Source organism: Siphateles boraxobius, unplaced genomic scaffold (assembly GCF_051911475.1).
Source record: "Siphateles boraxobius isolate OS27281-9 unplaced genomic scaffold, OSU_SipBor_1 7, whole genome shotgun sequence".
Classification (NCBI taxonomy): Eukaryota; Metazoa; Chordata; class Actinopteri; order Cypriniformes; family Leuciscidae; genus Siphateles; species Siphateles boraxobius.
In genome coordinates, this window is record NW_027509197.1 from 15,720,612 (window position 1) to 15,744,276 (window position 23,665).

The window sequence follows — 23,665 nt, forward strand, 5'->3', positions numbered from 1 at the left end:
TTTTTTAGCATCTCATCTTTTCTATATTAAAATTATTATTTGTAAATAATTAATCTCGTAACATTATTTATGGTGTTTTAATCGCAGTGTAAATGCATGGTTAGAAAATAGAACATAGTTAGAAAAAAATCCCCCTGGAAATAAGAAAAGAGGCCTGAGAAAGGCACCCAGCAGGTGCAAAATAAAACAATTTGATTGGTTAATAAATATTACAATCTGAAATTAGATGCTGGAGATATCCGAGTCCTGAAGGGGTGGAGCTTAGATCGACATATTTTACTTGTAAAAGTGACGCAACAAAATCTGATTGGATAAAGGTCTCCAACATTGTTTGAGTATGTAGCCTACAAAGTCTGCAGGCAGTGAGGCAGAAGACACGATTAGAAAAGGATCAGAAATGAAAAGCTAATCTAAGCAAAGCAGAGCGGGCAAGAAATTTAAAAAAAGCATTTGTTTATTTACAGCACCGTCAAAGAGGCAGATAACAGATAGGAGTGTTAGGTAGCCTACTGCAACCATTTCTTCTTCATGCATAGGCCTATATGTGTGTGAGTGAAATGCATTAGGCTACTCTGCAATGAGTAAACAAAAATTCACATGTTTGTAGCCTATAAGAGTGCTGTAACTGCGACATAAAGGCAGGAGCATTACATCAGTTATTTACTGAAATAACAAGTTTAGTGCTGGTTGAATCATGTGGAAGAGAAACACAAGAGGGCAATAGTTTACCAGAAATCGTATCTTACATGGCCATACTTCAAACCAGCTGTGCGGACACTTCCATGTTCCCAATTAAACATCTTTGTTTTCATCACCCTTTTTAATTCTTTCAGACTGAATTGTCTGCACTGATTTCTATCAGGCTGATGGAATGGCATAACATTTGTTAAAGGTCAATATCTTGCCAAAATGAATTATTAAATACTAATAGTAAAAATGTGTTAAAAGAAAGAGAATTCAAGCTATTCAGGTTTATTTTCTTAAAACAACACAGATAGACTAGATCTTTGATGTAGGCTAACATAGCAATGTATATATGAATGAAATCTCTCTATTAGGCTATCTATATTTTTACCCTTTACACTTCTACATTCAGATTTCCTAAATGTAGGCCCTACCTGTCCATTCGGGGTGTGAGAGGCCAAGGTTCACTTTTACAGAGGACAGGCAGATTTGAAATTTTGGCAGAGCTTTTATTTTTAAGTACTAAACAAATAAATGCGCATAATTATTGGAATAAATGTCCAGACAGATGGTGATGTGCCAAATTATGAAATCATGCCATCTTCAGTTGCATATCCAGTCATTACCAGAGCTGGACTTGGAAAACAGGTGTTTCTAATACAGAGAGATGTCATCACGGTCTTCTAGCCTGTTCACTTTCTGTTGATGATTCAAATATGATATTTCATGGCTGGAACGAAGCACATGATGGGATGTGATCGGCGAATGAAGAAAAATAAAGAGGAACAGAGAGAAAGAGAAAAAAATGTACTCACTTCTGAAGACATCCATGTAATAGATGCTGATTGGGCTTTTAAATAAATGAAGTCTGTGCTGGGATAATGAGGACCAAAGCAGACATGAGAGAAGTCATCATAAATACTGTAAACGTATTAAGATCAGACATATTAAAACCAGATATGTAAAAATTACCCACATCCAGCGTTTAACATATTCCTCTCTTCCCACTCCCTCTTGCCCCATTCGATCTCTTTAAACAGGTGGCATATTTATATGCATCACCACAGTGAAAACGATGAATTTGAGCCACATGGTCTTCTCTTTCTTCTTTATATCAAAGAGAACAGCAGGATCAATCTTTTTGTTTTTACACATTTATTTTTACACATATTGACTTTCAAATAATTTTTTCAGTTTCTCTTTATCTCAAGCCCATGGTTATAATAAAGGGGGGAAATAAGAGTGCATGAGATAGATTTGCATTTTGATTAGTAAAAACTTTTTTAGGACTAGTAATGGTTTTCAGATTGTGAGGATTAGAACTTCATTTAGATCCTCTTGCTTTCTGTATAAAAATACTTGTATGGATTAACACATTTTTAATTTATTGAACTATTCAAATATAGGCTACATAAATATTCAGTTTTGTAGGTCCATATTTTGATCTGTGATTATTTTTGATTTCTGATCCATCATATACTGCATGATATAATTTCAAAACCACAACCAAAAGCAACAAAACATGCTTGATTTTTTTTCTTTCAAGAAACATAAAGAGGACTTATAATGTTTATTTAATGAGCTTTATGTGCTTGGCACTTGTATTTACAGCCTTAAAAGCCTAAAACAACATTTGTTCATTCCTCCCACACTGGTTTGAATTCGACATCCACTGGCCATATAATTGCTTAGCATTTAAATATTTTCATTTACAAACACTCCAAAGCATATACCTTAATTACCTTGTCTTCCTATGGTTTTTATCCACACAACAATTTAAACCCTATGTGCTTTACGTGCATTCACTATTGTTTATATGTTTATGTTCCACTCAGGATATGGTTAAGCCATTTCCAAACCAATAGGCAAAGGTTCAGCATTTTAGTAACAGATTGTCAGAAACACACAGAGACCCTGTTATTACAGGAGGATTTAACTTTGCCATCCTGAGAGAGTCGGTCAGTTTCCAACATAGTATCGCAACCTCTATGACAAGCATTGTATATTATCAACAACAAAAATGTCATACTGACAACATTTATTCGTCACAGTTTTGAGGATATGTTTAGTTCCGGCTGATGTCTCTGTTAATGTTGGACAGTTATGGGGCCATTATTGCTGTTATTATTGCACCAAATATGAATCCTCACCAGAATCCATCTTCTAAAAATCGGACCTCATTTTGACTTAGTTCAGTTTTACATATCTTTGAGGTCAGCGGGTCAGCAACAACAACAGTTGAGTTTGAAGAGTCATTTTTAGCTTGTATATCCATTTGCTTTTGATGGTATATTATGTAACAGATGAACACAGGTAACACTTTAACTCCATTTTAGTCTGATGAGTTATAAGGCAATGAGATGACAATAAGTCCATATTGAACGGCTGGTGTCTCCAATGTCACGATGGTGAAATGCTCATGCCAATATATCAGACATTTTGAATAATAAAACTCTGAAAACCCTGTAACGCTGAGCAAAAAACTGCAGCAGCTGTTAGTGTTTTTATCTGTTTTTGGTTTACTTAACTTTTTCAAGCACTTCAAACCATGTGCATGGACATCTGTGAAGAGGAGCCATACTGGCGGCCATCACAGCTGCCGGCCCCCTGTTGGCTGCCCGCGGGGTTGCCGATCATGTGCATACTGTCCATACCGCTGTTGGACAGGTATTGGCGTTCGGCAAATGCTCCGGCAGAGGAGGAAGAGCACAATAAGCCACCCTGAGGCTTCTCTGGGCTGGCAGCCAGGCGTGGTGATGCCGGGAAGTTGTATCCATACAGGTTGTAGGGATTGTGAAGGGAAAAGGCGTTGTATGTGCTCTGCTGCACGTGATGATGGCTCCCAGAGAACATATGCGAGGAGGACGGGGATGAGCTGGATGAAGCTGATGACCCAGAGGCGGAGCTCGCCCCTGCCTGCATGACGTACTGTAGCTGGGATGCGGGAAAAGAGGCCAGCTGACTTCCATACGCATCCATCTTACCCCCGCCGCTGCAACCGCTGCTGTTACCAGCAGCCAATGAGGCGTGAGCCCCTCCCTGCATTCCTGCAGGGATGAGAGAGGAAGTCCTCTGAGGCAAGAAGGAATCGGAAGCCTGGGCGGAGGTTACAGTGCCTCCTGTGGTCTGGAGGCGGCCGTAGGAGCCGTCGGCCAGTCCTCCGTAGCCCTGCAGGGCAGCCATGTTGCTTCTGGCACATGCAGGGTACTCGGACAAGCCCAGGTTACACAGCTGGCTCTCCCTGCAGCCCACATTGAAGGTGTTGTGTGCCAGATGGAAAGTAGGAGGGGAACAGGACGGGGAAAGAAGGTGTGTCGCTCCGGAGGGAGATGGAGTGCCAGTGCTGGAGGTAGTGGGAGAGGTGCCAGTGCTCCCTCCTGAAAAACACAGTCAGCAAACATTCAGAAACATCCAAACCCCAAAGACACACTGTGGATACACGTTCCTATGCATGAAGAATAAGTGCACACTCAAGAGGAGAACGCTGAGACAGAGCCAGCTCTGAAAACACACGCACTGTCCAACAATCACACAGAGCGTATCTCTTATTTCATCCCATGGATCACAAGCAGTCACTGTGGCTCCTTAGGGAGAGCATTTCATCTGGTTACAAGAGAGGCCTGTTCAAACCTGGCAACAAGTGCCACAAATTAACCCATAATGGAGCGCATCTCCACAGTGCTATTCTAAAAAAATTTAAAAGGGATAATTTATCCAAAAATGGAAATTCTGTCATTATTTACTCACCCTCATGTTGTTCCAAACCTGTATGACTTTATTCTGTGGAACACAAAAGAATATATTGTGAAATGTCAGTGTTTTTTGTCCATACAGTGTAAGCCAGTGGGGTGTCTTGGGCACATTCACTTTATGGACAGAAACAGTTCTTATAAATATCCTATTTCGTGATCCACAGAGTACAGAAAGTCATACAGGTTTGGAACAACATGAGGGTGAGTAAATAATGACAAAAATAATAATTTTCATTTTTAGGTGAAATTATCTCTTTAAGGTATTTTTTATAGTTAAAACTGTAAACACCAGATCATTCTAAAAACTGAACTAACAGAACCCGAACTAACTTTCTTCTTTGCAGTCTTACGTTGTCAGTATGATTGATTGGACGGACACAGTATGCAGCCTGTTTAAATAATGGCTTGCCTCGCTCTTGCACATCAGTTGGGATCATATATGCCTGATAGTGCCCTTCAGTTTTACCTCAATAAACTTCAGACCATGAGTATAACAATAAAACACTCTTCTTCACTCCAACAAACACATTTTCTGTCATTGACATTTTGATTTTCCCTTAAACATCAAAACAAAATACAGTGTGTAAAAGTTTTTCTGACTATACAATATGATAAAATATTTAATGAGGCAAGTGCTGCATTGTACAGCATTGTTTCACACTGTATACATCTGGCACCGAAATTCACACACTTTGCGAGAAGTTGGGGTTAAAAGCAGGGTTTAAAGAGGTGATAACCAGAGGTTAAGCACAGTATGAAAATCTCATTACATGTCTTGGCAGCTAAAACCATTTCAGGGAACTGTGACAAATGTCGAATTCAAATTTGGCTTGAGTTTGTAAATATGCATGTCTGGTCAACAGAACACTGGCCTTTTTCTCTCAGTATGACATGCAGCATTTGGGCATATGTTCATAGAGGGGAAAAAATTCACTGGCACATATTAACAGTGACTAAGTAAAACACATGGAACTGAATGATAGCGGTGTAATATCTACCACACATCTTTATTAATGAAAAATTGGCCAGCACTCAGTTTGTTGTTTTGAAAATGTAGTCTGGTCTATGGCTCGGAACAGGGAAGAAACTAAATAATTCAGAACTCTCTTGGCTGAGGCTTGGGCAAGCTCCATGTGTGTCCGATAATACAGCTGAGTCGAGTTCTGGTTCACTCAACATGGTTCTGTTCTGTTGGCTAAGGGAAAGAAGACCTCATGGTGATGTCATGTTTTTCCCCCTGTTGTCAGGCTGGGGTGAGAGAGGCTTCAGCAGTGCTTCGAGAACAACTAATTACTCCAATAGATCTGCATGTACTTCTTGAGGGCAATCAGTTTGGGCTGTGGGGGTGAGGGTGGAGGGAATGAACACGACGAGCCGCGCGAGAACTTTAATTAACATTTAATCTGTTTTGAGAAGTTTGTGATGACAAACAGATGTCTACTCAGACAAAATACCATGCTCACATTACTCTGACCCTATGACGAGAGAAAGAAATAGTTACATCAGCATTTGATCATCTGGACAATAACTAGCTATGAGTAAGAGAGTGAGTTAAAGAGATGATTTTAGCAATCAGACATCAGTCACAGCAAAATTCACAGGAGGACTTTTACTTTTGAACAATTAAATCCGTCATCATTAATTCACTCTCATGACATTTCAAGCTTCAAAATAAACACAAAAATACCTTAAAATATTTTAAAAGTGGTCGAAACACCTAGTGTGCTCAAGTCTTCTGAAGTCATTCAATAGCTCTGTGTGAGAAACAGGCTGAAATGTATGATGTTATTCACTGATAATTCTTAAATGGTACTGGATACTACTTTACTGGATCACTGAATCAATAGCCGCTTTTCCACCGTGCCGGCCAGTATGGATATGGTTTCATTTTCCACTGTGTGAGGCTGATAATAAACCTCTTTGGAATGTAATACAAACGTGTCAGTCATTACATTGGTAACGCAACAGTTTACAGACAGATATGAAATGTAAATAGCGACTGTGTAATGGAGGACTATCAGACATTTCTTTTGATTTTATTATTAATTTGTGTTCATGTCGCTCAAATAGTGCGCTTAATCAGTTTCTTGAGTTGAACTGGAGAACTGGATCAGTTCGATTAGTGAGCAGATTGAAAAAGATCCGACTGAATTATTTTATTTTAAAATCACTACTACTTACTTTTAGTAATGAATGTTACATTTGAAATATTTAAATATATATATGGTTTTTTTCTATATAATTAATGCATTTTGGCCTCGTTTTCATATAAAGCTATAATATGGTTTTAGGGTGAACTGTTCTTTTAAGGGACTGAGGAAGTGAAATAACATTTGATCTGTCAAACAGATATATAGACAACCTCACATTTGTCCAACTCGTCCCACCCAGTGCCGAGCTCCCTACAAGCTTAGAGTCATTCATAAATCCTCTGTGGAATGTGATTATTGTGGCCACACAGTAACTTTAAAAATGATTTATGAAGCAATATTTTGAAATGCAAAGCCTCTGTTATTCAAGTAGGCATGTTATAAACATCTCCAGCCACAGGGACCATGCACATACCTTGCTGTTTCTGCATGTTCGTGAAGTCCTCAAACGTCAGCGTCCTCACTGGAGGTCTCCAGAAAGCATATGTCTCCATTATTGCCTCCAACCCAGTCCTGCACAAGAGATAGTGACAGAGAAAGCCGGAAGAGGAGACGTGAAATGGCAGAGAAAACAGGTGTGACGGTCAGATTGTGCACATGAGAAAAAAGGGAGAAAAAGAGAAGGGGAGTTTGAGGAAACTGGAGCCCATAAAAAGAGCAGGTTTTTACTGTGCACATAAATCTTGGTGATGTTTCATCTCTGCTCTGTACATGGGTCCCCTTCGTGATTTACTCCTGTTTGCAGCGCTCCCTGCATCAGCCCTCGCCGTGCGGCTTAACAGGCAGTAATTCTCTACTCCTTTCTGCTTGTTAGTGAGACGCTCTAATGACTCGAGCACTGGCTGAGACTGAATCCAAATACTGCTCACCAAATGACAGATTTTTCCCATTAATATCACAGCTAAAATATTTATTTATATCTTGGTTAAGCATAACTGATTCCACCGATCATCAAAAGCTGACATTACAACTTAATCTGCGGTTTGTAAACCAGCATGAGAAGAATTCAGTGCATAAATTAAACTGTGATTACTTTGTGACAGATCAACTGTTTTGTTGTATACCAAATTTTGACCATTTTTATTGAGAGGGCAAGAGCGTTTTCTATATATATTATCTTACTCCCGAAATAATCTTTTCATCTCTATTTTCTGCAATGAAAATCGAATGCTAGTTCATAAATCAGGCGGTCTATTGTTTGAAAAATGAAAAAAGATGTCTCAAATATCTGTGCCGATAATACTCTCCAGATGGAAGTGTGCTTTCATGTGCTAAGGGTCTGTCTCAGACTTTCTCGCAGTGTTCTGACTCGCATCTTATATAGACGGAGCAGGGAAGTGCATGGAAATACAGGGAGAGGGAAAGAAAGGCGAGTGAAAGGGTGGGCGAGATTGAGGGATGGGAGTTGAAAAAGCGAGAAAAGGAAAGAGAGGCATTTTTCTTTCCGTTGCCCTCAATCAGAACGCTTTATCACAGATCGACCAGGTTTTCTTGGCAGCTGAATGAGGGAGTGATTTTAATGTAGCAGGATGTGGAATTAGGAGGGATCTCCTGGGGTTCATATCCATATGAAAGGACACTGCTGAGATATGTGTGTATTTGCACACACAGCATGGACAATACAGAGCAAGGGTAAGATTTCCTGAAAATCTACCTGTTTCTCCCCGAGTCCCGGAATCCTTTGGCAAATGGGTTGCGGTCGATCTTTAGACGGGTAATCTGTTATAAGAGAAGAAGTCCAAAACAGACTCATTTAATAATATTTTGACAGCCAGACACATCAAACACATATTCATCATAGCATCAAGTCTTTTTTTCAATGTTTTCCTTTTGAAACTGAAGCATAATGTGGTTTTATTTTGGGATGCACAAAATATTAGCACTATATTATTTACTGGTCAAAATATATATTTTTTATTTATTTATTGTTATGTGAATATTATTGGAATATATATATATATATTAAAACTCACTTAAGGCTAATCTTTTTTTTATACTAATAATTAATAATAAAACTAATAATTTAATAATAACATTGTTAAATGTAATCTTCAGCCAATCTAAAAATGTATTTCCATTTATCACACTGAAAATTATAGCGTTGTGATGCCTAAATTCGCTTGTATAATAATACTATTGATTTCAGTGTTTGTTTTAGTGATATTATAATTTTGATATCGAACATAACATGAAAATAATTATTGGCTATAATTTTTATTTGAACACATCTCTAGTTGTTAAGTTGTATTATGCCTATTAAGACCTGAACTATGCATTTCATAGTCACAGTGGTGCTATACACTGACAGTCAGTAATGGACCTGTTGGTTCTGGTAGGCTGTGACCGTAGTGAAGACGGTCTCTGGGAAGCTGAACGTCTTTACTCCTTCCCCTGTAGGAACAGGTTTGGTTGGAGAAAGCTCGCTGCTGAAGTCTTTTCGGATCACGTGGACACGGGGCTGATACTTGTGCATTGAGTGCAGGATGATCTAGAAATAACGAGAGTTATATCATCAGCTACTCTGTCACAACCACAAGAGCGCACTTACACAGCTGTATGTATTAAATGTCAGTGGCATAATGAGGCTGTGAATATCAAAGCTGCTTGGACCAATATGAGAACATGCTGTATCACAGTGTGTACACATATTTATGAGATATGAATCAGGCCAGCTCGAGGGTGAGTATCTCACACCGATGTGTTGGCGTCAGAGCACGGAGGCTGTAGCCTTCCCTCCGGCCCTTAGTCTGTTTCTAATTACTCCCAGTGTCAGTGTGCGTCTCCTGGGTCCACCGCAACCGAGGAGGTCAGGCAAGAGAAGAGAGGCCTTTGCAAAACAGCTTGATAACAGTAAATTTAATATTCCAGCTCCCCCTTCTATCCAATCTAAATGCACAGCCCAGGAGAGCCCAATGCTGCCCAAGGCCAGACAACACCAGCTCAATGAAGACCGACTACATAGAGGAAGTGTTCAAAGCCACACTGCTGTAATTCCACAGATCAGAGATATTCAGGATTGAGAATATTGTCTGGGTCCAAAAAGGAATTTTTCAAGGTGATATCGGGGCACAAAAATTAAACATTAGGAGTTGACAAAGTTACACTTTGCTGATCCAAACAACAAATGACAACTAAAGTTTCAAAACTTGTGTATGCACATACATATATACACATATATACGCATACACACACACACACACAAACAGAATATACACACAATTAGAATTTTAGAATTACATTGTATAAAATAAGTGTGCATATGCGTGTGTGTGTGTGTGTGTGTGTGTGTGTGTGTGTGTGTGTGTGTGTGTGTGCGCGTGCGTGCGTGCGTGTGTGTATGTATATATATATATATATATATATATATATATATACATACACACACACACATATATATATGTACATATACAGTACATATATACATACATATTATACATATATATATATATATATATATATATATATATATATATATATATATATATATGAACTAAAAAGTTGCAGCCTTAAATTTGAGTAAATCAACTATGATGTTTAAGTCATTTAAACTAAAATTACATTAAACTGACTTTTAAAAAAAATTTGTTTAATCTTGCATGACTTACAAAAAGAGTTGAAAATTGCTTAACTTATTTTGACAAGTTAAAGCAATGTAAAAACATGTTGTCACTAACTTTTTTTGTGTATATACACACACACACACACACACACACACACACACACACACACACACACACACACACACACACACACACACACACACACACACACACACACACACACACACACACACACACACACACACACACACACACACTGCCTAGCATAAGTGAACACACCCATGCTAAAGTTGACTAAAAAGAGGAATAAAAAAATCATCTTTCTGAAATTGATCTTAATGCCTTAATTTAAACAATGAGGAAAAATCCAACCTTTAAGGACACCAATTTTCTTTGTGAATGATAAATGTATCGTAAATAAATAAATGTTCTTCCTTAAAATACAGCTTGCATAAGTCAGGACACCCCTATGTTAATTTCCCATAGAGGCAGGCAGATTTTTATTTTCAAAGGCCAGTTATTTCATGGATCCCAGATACTATGCATCCTGATAAAGTTCCCTTGGCCTTTGGAATTAAAAAAGCCCCACATTATCACATTCCCTCCACCATACCTAGAGATTGGCATGGAGTACTTTCAATAAGATCATCTCTCAATGCAAATCATACCAGCTATTAGCCTAACTGAAATAAAACCATGGTTGGATTTTTCCTCATTTTTTAAATTAAGGCATTAAGCTCAATTTCCAAAAGATGATTTTTTTTATTCCTCTTTTTATTCAACTTTACCATGGGTGTGTTCACTTATGCTATCCACTGTATATATACACACATTTATTCTAATATTGAAGTAGAAGCAGCCCCTTATTCTACAGTAATAATATTTAAATCCGCTATGCAATGAAACTGCAATCGAAATTATTTTTGATCAGGAGGAGGAACGTGAGGTTCATATATTCCACGGCGGCGAGGTCCCACACAGGACGTTCCAGGGTTAACTTCAGTTCCGGCCCTCGCTCGCCCTCCAGGCGAACAAAAAAATAAAGTCTCTCTTTACGAGGTTGTGGTATAAGAAAAGTCCCCTCTCCTCTTCCTGAAATAACACCAGCCTGCTGCAGTTGTAACACCCATTTGTTATTACATTTGTCAGAATCCTCGAGTGATAGCATCAGTGACTCGAATCAAAACACCCCCATATGCAGAGGAGATGCCAGTAGAGTAGCGAACTTTGCAGACGTGGCCTAAGGCAACTATTTTACCCACACCAACCCTGCATCTAAATAGATAGACTGTATCTTATGGTAAGGAATACGCAGCATGCCACGTGCAATTATTCTATACTTCCTCTCTCTGCTGACTTTACAGCACCATTCTACTAGTCATGGGAAGATGCATTAAAAGTGGATGATCACATTAATCAAAACAACATCTGCTTCAAGAAAATTAATAATAGATATAAATAGATAAAATATATTGACAAAATCATTGCTTTATGTTGAGAAATTTGCTACTGACTATAAAGAAAGCTATGAGGGTGACAATTTCATTGCAAGCAAACAATTAAAATCTGAATAAGTTTAATTAATTAAAAATCAAGAATTGTTACATAAGCTTACAGACCCCAAGCAAAAACATGTTATACTAAACTGCATAACAATCACATTTGAGTGAATCAACCTTATGGTAAAACAGGCATTCAGCTTGAATAATATCTGCCAGCTGGGTTTTGATTAAGAGAGTTAAAATAATCCAACTGGACAATAATAGCTCTTTTCAAAATTACTAATATTGTTTTTATATTTATACACGGGGTTCTCTGGGACCCCAAACACAGTCAATCTCCAAACATGAGGAAACATTCAAACAAAACATGAGGGCTAAGCCTTTAAAACCATACTAAGAAAATTAAGCACATTTATCTTGTGGGTCTCATTATTCTGGATAAAGTTGGACGCATCACCTCATTTCTCAAAGTCACTATCACTACGATGATACATAACCAAGACAACCTAACAAAACGTGCTGGGGATGAGAGTGTCATCTGATGGTCTGATAATAAAACCATCCCTGTGCACTCACTCCCTCAGCACAATGCTGCAAACCAGAGCCAGCCACAACACAGTCACACTTGAACAGTGAGAAAAGATGCACTGGACACAAAAACTAAAGATCTGGAGGACATACTTGAAAACAATTCATTTATGTTGGGGGAAAAATAAATACATTTCCAAACAATAACATGCACCTACATTGCGCTGTATTCAGCTGTTGTTCAGCACAGATGCATGGGGAATATCAGTCAAGTACATTCAAATCATTATTTTTCCAGTTTTGCCAGTGCTTTAGAGAATACACTGAATAATGGTTTTCTTGCTTGAGAAAATATACAGATGTCTTTGGGGGAAATTGGGGTTGTTATTCATCAACTAGTGTATGTTCTGAATACAGAAATGTGGATAAGCAGGTGTATGCAGTCTTCTAACTCAAACGCAGACATTTAATGTGCAAATATTGCATTTGTTGATGTGTTGGTGGCTTTAAATCTTTGGGTCAGTAAGATTTAAGTATATTATGCACATCAAGGCTACATTCATTTGATCAAATTTTGTGATTTACAGTTATCTTTTTGAATGTATTTTCATCAAATATAATTTATTTCTGTGATGCAAAGCTGAATTTGGCATCATTACCTCCAGTCTTTAGTGTCACATGATCCTTCAGAAATCATTTTAATATGCTAGTTTGCTGCTCAAGAAACATTTCTTGTTATTATCAATGTTGAAAACTGCTTAATATTTTTGTGGAACCCATTTTTTTCAAGGTCCTTTGATAAATAGAAAGTTCAAAAGAACAGCATTTATTTTTAAATAGATGTCTAAATAAATGATTTTACTGTCACATTTGACAGTATGCCCCCTTGTTGACGAGAATAATTAATTTCTTTAAAAAATATATATCTGACTGACCCCAAACTTTTAAACGGTAGCATGTATGTAATGTATATAAATACTGACATCATCCATTGTAATCAAATGTGCACTCACATGGCCTTGATCATCCAGCTCATTGTTGGTGAGTTTGAGTTTGTCAAAGCTGACCACTTGTCTCATCCAGGTGTCTCCTGAAGCCAGTGAATCCGGGTGGATATAGACCCTGGGCGGCACTGGGGAATCTGCGTTTCCCGCCACCATCCACTTTGAGCTGTGATACACATACCTGCAAAAATATGCGCATGACTTTCATGATACTCTTTTCCAGTGACCCATGAGTGTTATTATTTCCATAAAATTACTCATGTGCTCTCACATCCAAATTTTGGATATCTGTCAAATCCAAATAGACCATACAAATTCAAGATGAGCATAGTATCCTATTAAACCTGTTTTGGACTCCAAATAATAATAAATGGTATGTAAAAGTATGTTAACATTAACATAATTAATGTTAAGCATTAAGAACATTCTGATGTGTGTTTTTAGGCATTCCTAAAGTGTTGTTTGCAGGGCATTCCCATCAGCTGGCTGAGACACAGCTGGATGCCTTTAGTTCAGGCCATGCACACAGTTGAAAGTGCTTAACTGCGTCGCCGCTGCCAAATTCATCACCCAACTCTCAAATATGGACAAAACTCTCATTTCGGCCCTTTTTGTTATTGCTTGGCAGCATTAAACATCTTCTGTGTCTGTCTTATTCTCTCCCAGAGCACCCCACTACTGCGGACATGAACACACGTGCACGCCACGCACATTCAAAGGTATTAATCTGTTGGATTTTTTTGGGATATTTATAAAGCCAAGAACATATCTGTACAAAAACATGTGTGCTTTAACACAAACACTCACACGTTGTCTGTCCCTTGCACACATACGCATATAGTGCCAGGCGTTTTTGTAATTTCCTGTTTGGAGTGCTGTTTAGGGTTATGCTCTATGTAGCAGGGAAAGTGTTAAAGAAAAGGGAAACCTAAGACCAAAAAGGACTGGAAATTTGATTAGCCCTCTTTCATCTTTCATAAATCTGCCATCTGGCACTAGCACAATCAATAAAGATCCAACTTTATGTGACACCTTTTTGGACAGATGGTGGAGCGACTGCCCATTAGAGTCCAGCAATATTTAACACATGCAGTACACAGTGTACACATGCATAAGTATTTACATACATTTACATACAAAAATGGCGTTATTATTAATGTAAGGACCCTTCAGTCAAGTACAGAAGCAAAATAAAAAGGTTAAAAACGAATCTGCACATACCAATTTTTCTAGTAGTTCATTACAGATATGCTTGTGCTTTCTCATACACACAACACAGCTGCAAATAGACAAAAACAAAAACAAATAAGAGACAAACAGGCCAACACCTAGATAAAGGAACACAAAGGCGACCAGCGCACGTAGGATATTTGTGAATTTAGCTATAGAGAGAACCTCCAAGAAGGATCCAAAAATCTGGGGCGCTCCGCATTTTCCTACTTCTTCTCTCAAATATAAGCCATACCGAATGCCCACATTAAAGAGTACAGTAATTCAAGCAACACGTAAAGAAAGATTTAACAAGTCTAGTACAAACTCTATGTCCCTTAAAAAGGGCAGTGCGCCTAAGTAAAGTGAGTAAATTCCAATAAAGCCTGCGTTTCCAGACCCGAGCCCTCGAGACACATGAGGCATTCCAGTGACAGCTCTTTGCTCCGCTAGCAAAGCCTTGTGGTAAATTCCCCAGCCAGGAAGAAAATCCTATTTAATTTTACAAGATCTTTTGGCTTCTAAAATCCTCCATGATATTTGGGGGCTCTAAATAGCTGTCTTCAGGGCCAGTCCTCAAATGGCTGTGGTTTTCTTTTCAGTAAATGATTACATTAATCTCAGTTTAAATGAACTGGTAGATTATCGTGTTGTCCACTTAAGTGTCACAATGTAAATAACATAGTTACATCCACAATGTTTTGTATTGGTTTATTTTTAATCATTACCTTTCTAAAGAATAAAATATAGAAAAATTAGAGAGAAAAATTATTGAAAAACAGAAGCACATTTTATCTAACCTATCTATCCTCTTTTGCCTCTAATCTACGTTCCGATTTCAGTCGTTTTCAGTTCTGTTTTCAAACATGGGACAAAAGCATAAACACAACTCAAATAGTTTCACTGAATATAAACAGAAATCAGATGCGTTTATTGATTTATAGTGATTTTAGGAAGAAACAAGGAGAGCTAACCTATTGCATGTTGATCATAATGCCTCTCTTAAATAAAAATCATCTTAATTTGGGAAGACTTCTTAACAAACTTGTAATGAAACATGGCACATGTAATTATGGAAAGGACAAGTGCACGAAAGCAAGCCGTACATGCATGCAGGCTTTAGTTGTATTCAAGTAAAGCTTTTCTGTAAGCATGTGTGATGGAAAGTCGTCATGGTGAGAGCAAAATCACAGGGATACATTACACCACCTTCAAGGCTGATACAGCAACTCTGTCAGGATTGCTGTCAGTGTTGCATATTCATGGAAATCTCCCACCCCATTTCAAGAGGGTTCAGTTTTCCAGTTTATAGACAAATGTCCAGTCAAATTTGTTATTTTCCTCTTTACTCACTGCATGCAAACAGAACTACACCCTCTGCGCTTACCTGTATCTCTTGTTGTCCACTGGTACAATGTCCATGGCAATGTAATACTGTTGATGTGGATCCAGTCCGACGATTTTAACTCTCATAGCAGGGAACATTCTCCTGAAACAGAAAATAATTTAAATTATCGCATGTGTTCATTGAACAAGTCCAATTGCATAAACAGTGATGTCATTGACAATTATTATTATTTTTTAAGAGAATAAAAATATTGATACAAAAAGCAAAGTTAATGTAAATAAGACAGTCAATGAATTAAATGTGTAAAAAATAGCATGTGTTACAGTGATGTCTATTATATTGAAATATACCACCAACAAAAGCATAAAACAAATGCAACATTATAAAATTGAATAAAATAAGTATTGTAATTATTATTTTTTGAAAGTATCACGACTTGCTGGATTAGCAGGATTTAGATACCTTTTTGTCAATTAAAATGATGTGTAAAAGAAAGAATAGCAGACGAATCAAAGAACTCAGAAATGTCTATAAAAAGTTCAAACAAGCTAAACTGAACAAAAGGGGCCATGTCTAAAAAGACATTTGGGCTAATTCCTCATTTTACACTTCAAAAGCAACTTCTTTGTCTTTTCATTTTAACGTCATAAATCTCTTTATTCATAATGAGAGAAAAGTGTCTGGTCGCTCACTTCCACCCCCCTACACCTCTAAATTTATAGGTTTATTATTAGCAGGGCATAAAATACACGGGCTATTCATGAAGTTGTGTTACACGCGTTCAAATCAGAGGAATTATTATTTCAGGCTCCATTTTTGACTAAACATATACAAACGAGGAGCCTATAGTAGGCTATAAAATGTTAAATAGTTTGGACACAAGTAACTTTGTTTGATAAAGGGCTAAGGTGCAAAGAAAAAATTTGTTTACTGTTCCAAAGAAAAATTGCTGTACTTACTGCAGTGCGAAAAATCTGAAGAAAGGGTCTATTGATGATGAAAACAGGCACAAGCAAATATAAAATGTTATTGAGGGAGAAATTTCTATAGGCTAATAGTAGTTTTAGAATTTAGATCCACATTTTTTTCCTTTTTTTTTTTTTACTGTTTTTCCTTTTAATGTCTACCAAAGCACATTTTAAACACTTTATTGTCTATAAATTTGGGAAATAATTAACGAAATGTTTGCACAATAATGTAAAAAAAAATATATATATAAGATGTCTAATAATTTGTCATGGGCATCATGGGCTCGTTTAACGAGGACCATTTTTTCTTTTTCTTTTTTAGCTATAAGCCAAAACATAGTTCTATTAATAAGCTCTTTACAGCCTCCCAGTGCAGTCAGGAAGTATAAGTAGGCCTACACGTTTACCCTGTGTTTTAAAACAGGGAATTACGCTATTAAATGGAGACATATTATCATGTTGGTTTGATCGTAAAGTGTAAAAATGGCAAGGAAATACCTGGCAATCCCCCTGAGAAGAAAAAAAGCGGAGCGAAAGGTCTTACTGTGAACTGTGCAGGTTAAGTTATATGCTCCGTTTGGGCTGTAATTGACGCCCAAAAGAGCAAGAAAACGAAACAAATATTTCAAATATATTAATTAGAAACAGTTGTTGTTGTTGTGCCGTTTCGCCCACCGTTATAGGGTTTAGTAATGTAGTGGAATAGCCCTAGCGTAGTTTGCTAGGTTGTGGTTTGTGACCGCTGCCCCCATGTGTAACACATTAGCACCCCAAAACAGTGTGTTTTCAGTCCCCACGCGCAGTCACATCCTTCGGCCAAACAATGCTATGTTACCTTGAGTTTATTTGCGCGGTTGTGCGTGTGTGTGTGTGTGTGGTGTGGGGTGTGGGGTGGGGTAGGGGTAGGCTAGTGCTTGTAGACATATGGGTCAATGTCAAAAGTTCGAATTTTAATAAATAAAATGACTAGAATTGAAATGTAGCCTAATAGCTGTTTTAATACATTTTTATTTAAAAATGTCAATTTGATCATCTGCTTAACTGAAAATTTAAAAAAAAATGTAAAAGTTGTGTAGGCCAAACCAACAGTAAAAATATTTAAATGCGTTGCTTGCACGTTGAAACCACGCTAGCTACACAACTTCAATGTGTAGGCTATTTTCAAAAAAGTCCTCAACGTTATCAAGATATAAAAACCTTTGCTTAATCAATATCATTAATTTTAAAAAACACAATGAAATCTCTAACTCATAAAAAAAGTAAAAACATATAGCCTGATTAAATATAACGAATAGTAATAATAATAATAATAATTACCTTTTTGTTTAATTGTTTTCTTTTGGCTCGTGGCAAAAAAATGGCTTGTTGCATGTTGGTTACACAACACTGATTTATTCATTAGGTCTATTTTTTTTTTAGTTATTAAAGTTATTAACTGCTTATTTTTAGAAGAAATACTAATAAAATATTATGCAAAGCTAGTTTTGCCAACAATCATACCAAAGATGTAAAAAAGGGGTTATTTTTGTTTAAATTTGGTAAGGCCTACATATGAATAAAATAAATGCTGCTACTGTCTGAATTTACATGTCATAAAAGGTTTACCTTCCAGCCTTTGTGATGATCATTTCTGTACCAATGTCGTGGAAGCGTTTCCACAAGTCAGCGCACTGCAGCTCCACCTGGATCTCCTCCATAGAGGCTGGTGGTGAAGAGTCGCAGGCGGCAGAGGTCAGGTCCGCCGGGGAGCCGAACGAGCAGGACGTCCTCTCCGCCAACCCCTCGCCGTCAGAGCCCGGGCTGGCCTCCGAATCTACACCGGGCAAATTAAACCATTATAAGCGCCAGCAGCAGGAAGGAGCCCTCGGGAGGACCGTTGATAATATTGAGCGGCAGAACCAGATCACCTGCAGCCGTAGGCTAAAGGATAACGTCTTGGATTCACTCAGACCGTCATGGGCCATTGAATGTTAAATAACATATATATATATATAGCAAAATAAAATAATGTGGAAACTCTGATTCAGCACATTGGCTGCCGAATATTTATTTTTGTTTACTGAAAATAGGTTACATCGTATGATGATTTTGGACACGCGTGTAGCAACAGACTAATTATTTTTTCCCAACGACAAACCCTATTGTAATTATAATAAGATTGTTGGTTAAAAATTAGATTTATGAAAATACGAGTTATATCGTTTCGTTTTCTGATCGCAAGATATTTATGCCCTTTTTCTTTGTTGTTGCGCAGGATATAAATTGGCTATGTGTAGTCTGACTTAAGCATTTAAAGCGCTTTACAATGAAATTGTTTAGAACTAGCCTACTACAACAAAAAGCATGCACTTTAAAAAAACGTTTAAATTGCCAAGCGTGTGCGCACGTCAGCCTTCTATAGGGATACGATTAAAGACAAACGAAAAGGTAGAGATATTTCAGTCCTTGCCTCTGATGCAAAGCATGGTGAGTGCGAATGAGTTAAACAAAAAACTCACAAGAAATCGACTTAGACTATTTACATATTTTTTTATTCAGGTGATCACGCAACCTTCACAGGCTCATTGAAAAGAGGTGGATTGTTTTGGCTGTAGCCTACATGCCATGCAAATGAGGCTGTGCAAGCGTAAGCTGCAGAGAGACTGAACAGCAGCCCAGGACAAACCGCCATCACCCCGTGCACAGAACCCTCCGAGGCCACGGGGCCCCAGAGCCCGAGTCAGAGAGAGAGTTCGACTTTTCATCAAGCTCATGAGAGATTCAATCAGCGTAATTACAGTAATGAACCCCATCGTCTCTCTCTTGCGATCTCTCAGGCATGTCCTCAACTCCTTCCAAACCCGTCAATGTGCTGTCGTTCCTGAACTGCAGTCAATGAGACATTCCACAATGCCCTCTGCCAGAATTACAACACAACAAGAATACCAGCTACCACCGTCAGCTGCACACACTACAAAGGATACTTTCAAAATAAGACAGATAACAAAATGTCACCTTTACCCTGGACATTATAACACTGCTGACAAATAAGTCAACTTCCCGGAGGAATAACTTATGACTACAGTCAATGCATATGCAAATACATTGGAAACGGCACAAGTTGACGCAATTAAACAAATACAAAAACATAATTTAGTATTAGCATACTAATAGCAGATTCATATTTTCGTCTGCACGTTAATACCGCAGCCAACCAGTTTAACAAACAAATTCATTTTTGTCTTCTTTTGATTTAGTTATAAATTACCTATTTTTTTATGGGGCGGAGGCGAACTAAGCATGAAATTGCAGAGTAACCCAATCCACCAGGAACAGAACCACCTGTTTCTGCTGGACTTCATTCAGTCTCGTGTAAGAAGGAGGTCATAAAAATAAAGATTAAAGATTAAGACTCCCTTTAAATGTACACATCTGTCGTCTTTCATTTTGACTTTGTCTCTCGGGGAATTATGCAAGCGAAGGGTAAAAATGTGGTTTGATTGACATCGAACGCCATTTAGAAAAACTACAAAAATCTAACAAGGGCAGACTTTAGCAATATTCAGTATCCTATTTATTGAATATTTTATTTTAAAGTATTGAATAAAAACATAATGCAAATAATCCGAGATTTTGACATCAAAACCAAATGCACAATGGTCCAATTTTAAAGTAAAATGTTCATTAAATGTTATATACTTCTTTCTTACTATATTGATGTCACACAGAAAACACTGTCTTTGTTTTTACGTGAAATATGATTCATGAAAGGAAATATCGCATTTTTGTAGCCTATTTGTTTGTTTATTTATTGCGAACGTTGTCTTAGTTTGTGAAAGGCACAATAAGCAATAAAATCCCGATTTTTCAAGGTGACCAAGATGGAAACAGCACGTAACGTGCTGTTTTGCGGTCAAAAATTGATTGGTTAATTATTTATTTAAAAAAAATAATTTAAAACGAATTATTAAAAACATAAAAGCTTCTTGTTGATTCGCGCCTTGGCAAACTGCTCCATTAACAAGACTTCACTCCAGTGTCTAAAAAGATTTTTTTTAAAGAGTCATTTTTCCCTCTGTAATTTAATCAAGATGGGATCTTCCTGGAACTATATATGTTGCTTCTCAAAGACGTAGAAATGTTTCCATTAGTGTTCACTGAGTCAGAAGAACGTACTCAAATCCAGAATCATGTCATCCGTGTCTGTTTAGGACATCAGTCTCGAACAGATGAGCAATTCATCTGTATGATGCGCTTGGCGTAGGCAAGATAATATCGTGATCAATGTATTTAGATTAACTGAAATTATTGTCCCACGTAATTAATATAAACAATGTAGCTATTGTTGTTGGGGTTGTTTTTGAATTATTATTATTATAATCCGATTTGTATCACCAGCTAGGCCTATTCCCATTGGTCGTGTATCAACAAAGATGTATTCTAATCATGAACTCTCTGTTTGGCTAAATAAAAACATGAAGCCGTTAAGTTAGAGAGAAATACTTTAAATATGTTATATAATTTAAATATTTTGAATCTGAATCAAAACAGTTACCATGCAACCTGTAGGCCTACATAACATAATATTGGTTCAAGTTTAAAGGTAGGCTATAAGCAAACGCATATTTTTGAGATTTGGGATTAATTTGCATCAATGATTTACAATTCGACATGAAATATGAAATATGTTTAATTATTTTTGCTTAAATTGACAACATTTTATTTGAATACAGCCTACAATCCATTATGGACAATCAGGCCTTCTGTGACCTGTTAACCTGTAATGCATAATCTCAGAAATCAATTCAGATCTTGTTCATTTGCCTATAAAAAAGCCGTCTGACAATTTAATAAAATGAAAACTATATATGCTACTTACCTGTTACAATTGTTTTCCTCCTCTGAAATAAAGCTGCTCCTTTGTTTCAGTAGGCTATACCCTGACTAACTTTTGTCTGTGCTCAGCATTATTTTTAAAAAGTGGTGAACAGTAATATTTATCCGGCGTCAATGTCAGAATGATCAGGCAGCAGCCTGATGTTGTGCGGAACTTAATGGTCTGCCTAATGGCAAATGTTCCTGAAGCGAGACTAATGAAGTGATGACTAACGTTGCAACAGTTGAACTACAGCGACGAAACCGAGAAATACACACACAGTAACAGTGCTTGAGCGCCTGTTCGCGTGAACTCACAAGAGCGCTTATCTTTTGTCTTTTATGACGGGTTAGCATGCATACACTGACATCTGCAGAGTAGTTTTAAACTCTACGTTCATGTTTCAAATTAATTTGTATAATATAGGCTACACTCTTTTGTTGACCTAATAAAACATAATACCACGACTGAGCTATTGTTAGGCCCTCACATCGACGCTATTAGTCGATAGGCTATTTAGCATCACCAAATTTTCATTCACTTGCATCTTAGTCTGAATTAAAACACAACAACTTTACTTGATGGAAAAGTTAGAAAAGTTCTACACGGTTGTTGTATTCATTTGGCTAGTATACATTTCTAGTTTGACTTTTTCTTTTTTATTATTTCCCTGACATAACGTCATATTTAACTAGTTTGTGCAAAGTAATTTAAGAATAAAAAACACAGTTTGCTGTTTCGCTATTAAAAAAAATGCTTTATAGAATTAAAGTGATGTTTGGTCCAACTGCATAGGCCTGCAATTGTCTATGAAACATTTTATTGCAGTGCAAAACGTTAGTTTGTAAATGCGGTCAAAAGTTATAGTTATGGGATGTTTACGGAGTGCATGGTAATTCAGTTTGCCATGTCATCACTAACCCGGATCGATATCCAGACAATTAGCTGGATCCTCGCCGTCTCCCAACTGTTCGTTGCTCGCGAGGCTCTCCATTGACAGCTCCAGTTCTTTTTCTTCCCACCCCCGGAGCTTCCGCTTCTTGTTTGTCCCGATCAGGGCTTCTACCGAAAATGCGTGCGCTCGTGAACTCAGCGCGGCAGCGGATCGTCTCCTGTCACTCATCTCTCCCACTGCGAATCCAACGGAGGACAAACAGAAACTCCGTCCGGGCGGCAGGCGCAGGAATGCCGCACGCGCAAAATGTTTATCGGGTGGATTTAGGTCTCCGGTGACGACGGTAATCCAAACCCAAGTCTAATGTATGCCCTTAAAAGGCTTAAAAATAAAAGAATCCATTCCCAACGATTAGACTTTAGCTGAATATCTTTTCCGAGAAGTTAGTTTGTTAATATATCTCGATGTTTTGCGTCTCCGTCCAACTTCTCTACTTCTCTTTTTGTGTCGTTGAGTTCTCTCTGATTGATATTCACTTCTGGAAAACTTTTTTCGAAGCGTTAAGGGCAACCCTCTTGCTGTTTGTCAAACCCAGAGCGACCAATGGGAAACGCAGGAAGGGAAAGAGCCAAAATATGTTGTCCAATGGAACAGGAGGGAAATAATGGTGGAGAAACTGTGAGCTGGAATTTGGAGATGGCCATTTTACAGTGAATTAACCTCATTCGATTTAACAAGCAGATAAATGGCTATCTGTTCTGAAATCATCTGTTTTTTGTTCCATTAGCGGGAAAAAATCATTATTTTTTTGTAGTAGGCTAACTAAATTAGGCTAAGTCCGATAAATAGTAAAAGTTTTTGTCAGAAGTTTTTATCATTCGTCTGGGTGGGTCAGCGTAAAATGAATGGTTAAGTAACACATTTGACCTTTAAAAAGTTTGGTGGCTTATTATTAAAATTTAGTAAGCATAAAATTATATTTTTCTTTCTTTTAGTGACATGTCTATTTAAGCTTGATTGCATGCTGATGTACTTTATTATCAGTTCGATTATTCACTGATATTAATATTGAACTTGATAAATACCACATGGAAGACTGGTCTAAGACTTATAAGTGTCCCATAGATTCCCCTTGAAGTTTAGGCCTTAGGTTCCGCAAAACATTCGTTTTTTATAAATACAGATTTCCTCTCCTACTCTATCATCACCA

The 23,665-nt window shown here is 37.5% G+C and overlaps 1 protein-coding gene across 1 annotated transcript; it reads right to left on the reverse strand.

The window, feature by feature from the left end:
• Positions 1-1,172: 1,172 nt before the first annotated feature.
• tbx15 (T-box transcription factor 15) lies at positions 1,173-23,016 on the reverse strand. The gene is made up of 8 exons (XM_077216145.1): positions 22,482-23,016; positions 18,311-18,518; positions 15,777-15,878; positions 13,190-13,361; positions 8,907-9,074; positions 8,241-8,305; positions 7,002-7,099; positions 1,173-4,061 (listed from the first exon to the last, which is right to left on the reverse strand). Exons 1-8 carry the CDS (start codon positions 22,681-22,683, stop codon positions 3,226-3,228), a joined length of 1,851 nt encoding a protein of 616 aa, XP_077072260.1. The 5' UTR covers positions 22,684-23,016; the 3' UTR covers positions 1,173-3,225.
• Between the last annotated feature and the right edge of the window lie 649 nt (positions 23,017-23,665).

Bases quoted from the DNA above. Each gene is read 5' to 3' on its own strand.
- tbx15 (XM_077216145.1), bottom strand. From the start codon at position 22,683: ATGAGTGACAGGAGACGATCCGCTGCCGCGCTGAGTTCACGAGCGCAC. The intron at 18,519-22,481 runs GTTAGTGATGAC...TGCCCGGTGTAG, and splicing joins TTGTCTGGATATCGATCCGG to ATTCGGAGGCCAGCCCGGGC. The intron at 9,075-13,189 runs GTGAGTGCACAT...CGTTATTTCTAG, and splicing joins AGCTGGATGATCAAGGCCAT to ATCATCCTGCACTCAATGCA.